Source organism: Lepisma saccharinum, chromosome 14 (assembly GCF_977018435.1).
Source record: "Lepisma saccharinum chromosome 14, izLepSacc3.1, whole genome shotgun sequence".
Classification (NCBI taxonomy): domain Eukaryota; kingdom Metazoa; phylum Arthropoda; class Insecta; order Zygentoma; family Lepismatidae; genus Lepisma; species Lepisma saccharinum.
Genome location: NC_139242.1, coordinates 15,570,865 through 15,580,002, shown reverse-complemented (window position 1 = coordinate 15,580,002; position 9,138 = coordinate 15,570,865). Strand labels below are relative to the sequence as shown.

Here is a 9,138-nt window from a genome sequence, read left to right as displayed (position 1 = left end):
TAGACTTGCTTTAATTATTAATGCATGTAAAAATTATTCTTAAGGAAAAAGTGAATAAATCTTAACCACAACTCAATACAAATTTAGATTTCCAAATATTCAATTTTATCAGATCACTGTACAGGTATAACAATGTAAGTTCACTATACTGTAAAAAATAGCAAAAGTTCTTGACCTAAAGCATAATTTCTTGACTTTCTTGACTGGTAAACACCCTGTTATAATATTAATTAATCTGTGATGCAAAATAAACACATACCTAAAGCCTACATCTTCAAAATAGTTCATATAAAGCAAGTTAGTGAAGTTGGAATTATTAGTACAAGAACAAGCATATTTTAGTCCTTCAGATGTGCTTCATTGGGACTCAATGATAATTAGATGATTTTCCCTGAGATTTCGCAAGTTTTCACTTTTCTTCAAATTCCCTGAGAATTCCAGGTTTTCCAGGTGTGTGGCAACCCTGATAGGTGCATCTAGGAGCTGACATGCTCTTCCTGTGGCAATGTTGCGCCTTATCAAACAAAGTTTTCAACAAACCAAACTGGTCTTGAGGGTGTCTTTTACAGCATGAAGAATTGTACATTTCAATTCCACCAACTCTTTTACCAAATTTTCAACGAGTTCTTGTTAATACGGTAATATGAACATTTCTGTAAACCATTACATTTTAGGTTAATGAAGATAAACAAATGTAAAAATTATGAAGTCAAGTTAGGGTTGCCAGACGTATATACGGGATTGTCCCCCATTTTTAAAGAAATGTCCCAGTATCCCGGAAAATTTTCTTGGGACACCCATTTGTCCAGTATTTAGCTAAAGAAATAACTAATTCAAATTTCAAAATCAATTTATACAACAACTATATAATCTGTATGTCCCGTATTTTTATTTTAGAAATCTGGCAACCCTAATTCAAGTACACAGGTATTTATTTTCAGTATCAACTTATTTGCACTGGAGTGAGAAGTATTTATTAAACAAGGACACATCACATTTCAGATTTTCCCATATGAACAACCAATCTGATAAAAATATCAGCCAACAATTGTGTTGTATTTTTAATCAATTTTAAACACATCTTTGACTGAAAATACAAAGTAGCACAAGATTTTCATTTTACACACATGAAAGAGAAAAGTTATAAAAACACACTCTCACACACTCACTCACACACACTCTCACTCTCTCCCCCTCCCTCCCTCCCTCACACACAGACACACACACACACAAGCTATAGTTACACATTTTAACAAAACCTGAAGATACAGAAGTTGTGCATTCCAAGCAACATAAAAAGAAGTTTGGATCAAATGGTGACAGACAGAAAAAAAAAACACTGGAAGTCTTCCATTACAAGATATTGCATAGAACTGAAGTTAAAGCACTGCATTAACTTTCAATAAATAAATGCTTCATCAGATAAAACTACAAAACATCATTTCCTATAGAGAGGCAGAAAGTCACTATAGTTAAGTTGATCTGAGTACATCACAGTATAATGATTATAAATTCTACACACACATAAATATAGCTCACACTTAATATCACATGATTACTAACAGTACTATTAGTTTGTACAATTGATAAATACTATGCCTTGGACAGTTGGGTAAAATGCTGCTGTTGGAATTCATGAAAAGAACACCGAACCTTATTCAACTTACACCCCATCCAGGAAAATGACCATTCATCATGATTTTTAAGGTTACATGGTTTGGCTGCCCAAAAAATATAAATTATGCAAATTTGTTAGTGTTTTCAAGATCCCGCAACAGCCATTTTTCCCCTTCACTGTACAGTACATTATTTTACTAATTGAATTTGGTATAATGTAAATGAATATGACTAAATAGACAAATACTCCCTAATATAAATAATCACATTTAAACCAAATAAATTACACAAAAAAAGCAAAAATTCAAGCTGAAATTAATAATGAAAAATTATTTAGAAAATGAACAAAGCTTTGTAACAACTAACAGAATGTAAATATTGGTTACAATCTAACATGAACATCACAATACTTAAAGTAAATCCTTACACTGTAATTATACTGAATTTCATAAATAATGTTGTCTTTCTCTTTGTTAGGGAAGACATTGCTTGATCTTACATAAAAAGGCACAAACAGGAAAGTCATCAGCTTTGTGGCTTGCGTTTATTTGTCTTCTTGGAATTAATACTCAAACACAGCTGTTTAGTTGTTCAATTAGGCAAGGTGAGGTACCACATGTGCTTTCACAATTTCATCTCAATAAACTTGCTTATTTCTAATCCAAACACAAAATTGTGCACAAGCTGATTATAATCAAATACTTTCTCAATATTTACTTATATAGGATCCAGCAATGAATTGGGTGATTTTAAATATTCCTCACTTAAGACAAAATAATATGTAACAATAAGAAAAATATATAATCGAGACAAAATTAACTATTATTTTTCATTGAAGAGATATCAAAAGAAAATACAAATACAATCCTTGAAAATAACATTACTACGATAACGTCCATTTCGTTCCACACTGGCTGAAAGAACTATAATGGTTTGTATTCAAGTTTACCTACTACTGGTACCAGTGATAAGCCTATTAGAAAATACTGATTTGAATATTACCACCATATGAATAACAATGCCATATGAACATTCTTAGAGTTAAGTTATCATGTAAATGAAGCAAAATTTCTGCTATTTAATTCTGTGCCAACTATAGATGCCATTATAAAATGACAGCTTTTTAATATTCTAATTATTTCAAGTGAATCTAAGATTTTTTAAAGCAGGAATAAAAATGTACGAAGTGATTTCACATGTTATCTGTAGGTTTAAGTGTTAGTGTTATAAAAATATGTTGCATACAGAAAGTTTTACAATTTTAAAACTTCACAATGATGATCAATACATGAAACACAAATTTGGTCATTGATTGAGTTGATGTTTTAGGTCCACTTTATGCACAGTAAGGCTAATCGGGACTGGACCTACAGTTTAAAATGGGATCCGAACCACTGTGTGTCTTCACCATGTATCAAAACTGGAAACACAAATGTTCACACCAAACAGGCCACAAAATACAAATACTGCTTGAGGTATAGAAAGCAGGGCATTTAAAAAAAACTCTGCTTGAAGAGGTAACAAATTCCCAGAGATTAATTTACAAATGCATTAATGTTTTGATTATTCCTTATTTTGATTAAATTGTTGTTTTGTTTTTAAGGCCACTTTACACACATAAAGGCTAACTGAGACTGGACCTACAGTTTAAAGTGGGATCCAAACAACTGTACCATGTGCCTCCACCAGGTATCAAACCTCGGACACTTTGATTACAAGGCAGCAATGCTACCACTATGCCACCGGAGAATCCCTTATTCCTTATGTTATGTTGATTTTCTGCCACTTTTCGCTAATTGCGAGAATGAGGATTATTAGATTAAATTGATGAAAGAACACTCACAAGGCTTGAATAGAATATGATTCATAGATCACAATGAGACACTATTATTTGTAAGCACATTTAACCACCATAATAATAGTTCTTTTTCATGATCTTACTGTTTATATTTGTACACTGGTTCACATCTATTGTTATGCGCATGCCCACCTTACTCTTGCAACCATCAGAAAGAGATCAAAATATTCAAGCTTTTAACATGCAAGTCGAAAATTTTATGACAGTCAGAACAGTAACCTGTATTCTTTAACTGTGTGTGTGTGTGTGTAACTTAAGTGTATATGGCCAAATCCAGAGAATATTTTGCAACATTCTAGTATTGAACATCTTGTGTAATATGTTTAAAAACTTTCTCATATTTCTTATCAGTGTGTTTACTGGTAATTATTATGTGTATAAGTTAGAAACTTTGCATATCTAGAACTCACCATTATCAAAATGTTTCTGTAGCTTGTGACACGAGGATGAATGAAAGTGTTTTCACCCGTCCTTCCTCCATATAAATAGTCCTTTACGTGAAAAAAGTATCCATCCACACATAATGTTTTATAAACGTAAGTTTTCAGTTTTCTTCAAAAAGTTACAACAATCAAAATAAATATTACAATATTTCATTATCTAGAAACATCAAGGAAACAACTGAAGTAAAGTCAAATTCATGGATAATACTTGAAAGAAAGCAAGAACCGCACTATCCAGCAAAAATCCTATCATAGACTTGGATCTATCAAAAAAACATTCAGAAGTATGGTTCATCAATTAATATACTATCAATATCGTTTACTTACAATACTAAAGCAAGAATAATCAGTTCTCTCAAATTAAATTATCCTTTAAATAGATGTACATATATTGCGCATTTCAGGAAACTTTTGAAATGCACAAGCACATGTGGTAGTCTCACTTGCTTTGAACAATATTCAACAGATATTGAATATAACATATGATATGTTTTCTGCCATAATTTATACAAATATTCATATATTTAACAGAACACTTACAATAATGCTAAATAACTGTTATGCTTACTCCTTATAAAAATATAATGCAACTACTGACGTCAGCTTTTATCAGTTTCCAGAAGTGAAGATGCTGCAACTTCCAAATCCCAGTTGCTGTTTCTTAAGGCCATTTCACAGTGCATCCTTGAAGCAACACCAAGCCTAGGAAAGAGGTCAATTTATCATAGATGCTGTTAATAGGATACCTTTTAAGGCAAAGTTGTAATTTGGCATGCACGTGCATTCCAACAGAGGCTGACCCACAGCATAACAATTGCAAATTTTCTGTAACTATTTTCTATGTCAAAAAAGCATAACTTGTAGTTCTCCTCCCAGTCACAGTCTGTTCATTTTTGCACCGGAAACTCTCAGCACCATCTTCGGCAATTTGACAAAACATTAAGCCAAGGAGAAGCAGAACATGAAAATGATACTAAGTGACCTTGAACCATCCAATAAGAGTCCTGCTTATATACACTTTACCTTTACTCCCCAATCAGCAATGGCTGAAATGAAGGTCGGTCGGTCAGCCTGTGTCTGTCAGTCTATCTGTATCGGTGTCAGTGTCAGTCGGTTGATCAGTCAGTGTCAGTCTATCTGTGTCGGTCAGACTGTTTCAGCAGGTCAGTGTTGGTTGGTCACAGTGTTGGTCAGCTGTCTGTGTCTGAAGAGTACCGAAATGTGTTCAAGTCTTCACTGTCAGCTGAAGTTTGACCAAGTTTTACTGAATAGTCAGTTAAAGTAATGATGGAGAGGGGAATGAACGCTAACCACTGCTTCAAACTCTTCATTCTGCCTGGTACAGTAATGAACAGTTATGGGTTGTAATGGTCTCATTGACTTTCAGTACAGATGCTACAATCCAAGAGTGTATGTGAGCATACCATTAATAATGTGGGTGGAAGCTTAGGAATGTACAACATTATATTTTTCAGTACTTCAGTTTATATTTATGTCCTCAAGTGAAATTCTAAGAAAGTTTTTTTTACCAAATAGAACTCTTAAATATAGATTGTAGCTTTTGATGCAAGCAGCCCGTACATGCCAAAATATGAAAGTGTTTTCTTCTGCACAGGATAAGAAGGTAAATAAAAAAATCATCTCTGGAAACATGGGAAAGTATAATGCAAGAGCCTGCATAAACTTAATGCAAGTTACTGTTGTCTTAGGTTTGTTACATAACACTTTCAAGTTTTTGTTTTAAGTCCATTTCATGCACACATAAGACTAATTGGGACTGGATTCAGTTTAACGTGAGATCTGAACCAGAATGTGCCTCCACCGGGTATCGAACCTGGGAGCCATTAATTACAAGGTGATGATGTTACCATTATGAAATCGGTATATCATACTTTCAATTTTGTGATCAATTCAAATTCAATAACCTATTGTTTGTATTTGTTGCCTTTTTTGTTATGTTTTCACACTAATACCCAAGTCATCTGACTACAAAAAACTGATTTTTATGCCTATTACAACTCCCACCCTTAAACGAAACCATTGATAATCAAATTACTTGTATGAAACTTGGAAACCTGGGTAGGCACACACAGACAAAATATTGTTTGAATGAAATACACTCAAAGATAACCAACTGGTAATCAATATTTTAATCTAAAAAAAAAAAAAACCTGCACACACAATATCACCTGATAGTGTGCTGATAGTACAATCAATTGTATGAGGGCTGCGGCATAAGTCATGGTAACTATATTTTTTCTCAAAGTTAAACAGTATGGCACCCGTAGTATGTGGATAAGTCACTATATAGCAGTGCAATATACAGTTATTGTACAGAAGGCAGTGGTAATTTGAGTCAACCGCCATGCCATGGCGTGAACAGAGTTTGTGTCAAAATAGGTTCATCCAGAAAGAAATGGCAGAGAATGCTGCAAGGAGCTGGCGGAAACTGTAGGAATAGTGTTCTATTGCAGTATGCACCTCTTTTCTTCCTGTAATGATCCTATGCTTTCAGACTTGTAAACACATGTGTCACGATCCTACCTTTAACCTTTAGGAGCCCGATCGTCTCAATCGAGACACTCTCATGTAACCCTCGGGGGCCCGAGATGCTCTGTCAAGGTCGTAGTTTTTACGTTATAACTTCACTATTTTTGGCTAGAATTTCGATTTTCTTTTTTCATATTGTTGTTAACACATGTATTTAACAGAAATGATTGTTGCAAGTTTTTTCTTTTCATGAAAATGGCAGGAAAAAAGGAGACTTCTTTTTTGCATCTTTTTTACAAGGGAAAAATTTTGTCGACAAAGGAAGGCCAGCTTTGTTGTTCTCAAGCAATGTATTTCCCTCACCCATGGAAACTACATTGGAAGGAAGTTTGTATATCGGTATCCGAGGTCAAAAGGGATGTTTTCCGTGCGGGAGCAAGCGAGGGTTGGGAGTTGGGGGAGGGGGAAGAGGGGTTGTTGAAACTGCGTCGTAATAATGTAAGTTCGAGACATGCTGAAGAAAAGCCTTTGTTCTTGAGCACAGTGTTTCACAAATGGCTACAAAGGTTACCCTGCATTGTCTAAAAATAGAATTTGGAAGTAGCTGCAAGAATTGGCACGCTTTTGTCACTCCGTTCTAACTTTTCCTCCTGGAAGATTGTGCATACGTGAGACTCGTTTTGTGCTCAAGTGGCATGCAGGTCTTTTGTTTCAGGGGTACAACTCACGTTACATTGGTCACATGATAATGATGCAAATATTTTTTGTTTCTTACATGTCAGCGATAATTTCTATGTGCATGTTGACCTTTTCATGTCCTTTTTTTCAGGGAGTGGGGGGTCATTTTTTAAAAAAGTTTTGGGGGGATACCCCCTTCCCCCTCCTCTGAATCTGTGATTCATTCCACGTACAACGGTATATCATTCATCTCTGTAGGGCAATTAGCCTCTGAGCTACAGTCATTTCAAGGTACCGCTGCATTTTGAAGCTTGTATCAGAGGCACGCCAACCATTCCTTTTGGGGGTACAACTTGTGTTACATTGGTCATATGATATAATGCAAATATTTTTCTGTTCCTTACATGTCAGCGATTATTTCCATCCAATTTTCAGAAATTTTGGAAATTTGAGTGTTCTCACCCTCAATAACTTTGTTCTCTATGCCCTTGCTTTACACTCAAAATATTGAATAAAAACGGGAAACACCTTATTTCATCAGTACAAACCCCAAGGCCAGAAAATCCGCTCAGGCATTGAACAGTGACCTCATCAGAAAGTGGCCCCAAAACTTTGTTCATTAATTGCTTCCGTTGATCTTCTAACAGGACAAACTTTTATTTTATTTTTGGACAATGACTGAAACAAAACAAATTTCACCACTCAGTTTGGAAGCAGAGTCCATTGACTTGTAACTTGCATGATTTTTTTTTGGTTGCGTTTTTTCCTAATTAACATTATGTAATGCTCAAAATGTAAGACATTTATGATATTTTTCAAATTCCTCCCAGATGCCACACGTAAGGCTAAAATGTAGGACATGTCTGGGAAAAACTGGATACCTGGTAACCCTAGCTAGAACTCCTTGTGTTGTATGTAGTATGTTGGATAGCATTTAAAATTTGAAGAAGTTACTGTATTACATTGTGTATTGTTTATTATCCAATGAAAAAAATGTTCTCCGAAAAGTCCAAAAAGGAGGCTTGAAGTATGGTCTTGTTGGAAGTGACATAAGGTGCAATTCGAAAGCACAAATTAAAAGAGCAATCTAGCCTGCTGAATGCAGTGCGTGCGTGACATTGCACATTTGTTTACTAGACTAGTTTCCTTGTTGTATACTTGTTTCAAATCACGGAAGTCGAAAGTCAGCCAGACGTTGGTTGTAGTTCTTCAATTGATTGATTAGTTTATTTTACTTCACATTTTTGACTAATCACAAAGATGAGGATGAGTGATGATATGATTAAAGTGATGAAGGACCACACAAAGAACAAGCATGCCTAGGCTGGGATTTGAAATCAGGATCCCTGGCATCGTAGGTTGGTGTGCTAAACCACTATGCCACAGAGGCAGGTGTAGTTCTTCTATTGTATAACATTTTAAAATGCTGTGTCATGTCTATGGTGGAAAATAAGTGTTTAAGCAGGGAAAACAATGCATTGTATTAGGCGCTGCAGTCTAAGTGTAATTCAAAAGATTTTCTCTTTCAGTCTCAGGCTTCAAGATTGAACTGCAGGACAATTCTTGAAGGATGTTCACTTTGTGTTGTGTTGCACCTTTCCGACACAGCATATGTACAACTGCAAATAATCTCAGCAAGAACTGAAAACTTACTGATTCACAGGACACTTTAACATTCATCACCAGGGCTCGAAAAATCTCAGTCGCCAGGGCAACTAAAAATTTCAGCCTGGCAACTGTGATCTTTTGCTGTAATATGTACAAAATTTTTATGATTTTAAGTTCAAATTGCAGCACAGCGTAAGTTAGCAAATTATTTTTTTTTTATCAACGTTGTGAACATTCCATACAGTCAGTAACAATTTCTTACCCTTTGTCCCCCAACACCCAATTTCCTGTTTTCTCAAATAATTTAGCTATGTTTTGAATACCGTGATGCTCAGCATCTTATACAGTGTGTTTTAAAACTCGCACAACCCAAACTTTGGAAATGTATATCATGAAAACCGTAAGAGATATTTACACCGAGTTTTCTGCATTACAAAGCCTCAC

The 9,138-nt window shown here is 35.0% G+C and overlaps 1 protein-coding gene across 2 annotated transcripts in view; it reads right to left on the bottom strand.

Annotated features, from left to right (window-relative positions):
- Positions 1 to 1,216: 1,216 nt before the first annotated feature.
- The window catches only part of Ack (activated Cdc42 kinase), a 68,532-nt gene continuing 60,610 nt past the window's right edge, over positions 1,217 to 9,138 (bottom strand). For both annotated transcript variants that reach the window (XM_083135178.1, XM_083135179.1), the window contains one exon: positions 1,217 to 4,620. In XM_083135178.1, the coding sequence (XP_082991304.1) occupies positions 4,518 to 4,620 (103 nt within the window). In that variant the 3' untranslated portion in view covers positions 1,217 to 4,517. The remainder of the gene's footprint in view (positions 4,621 to 9,138) is intronic.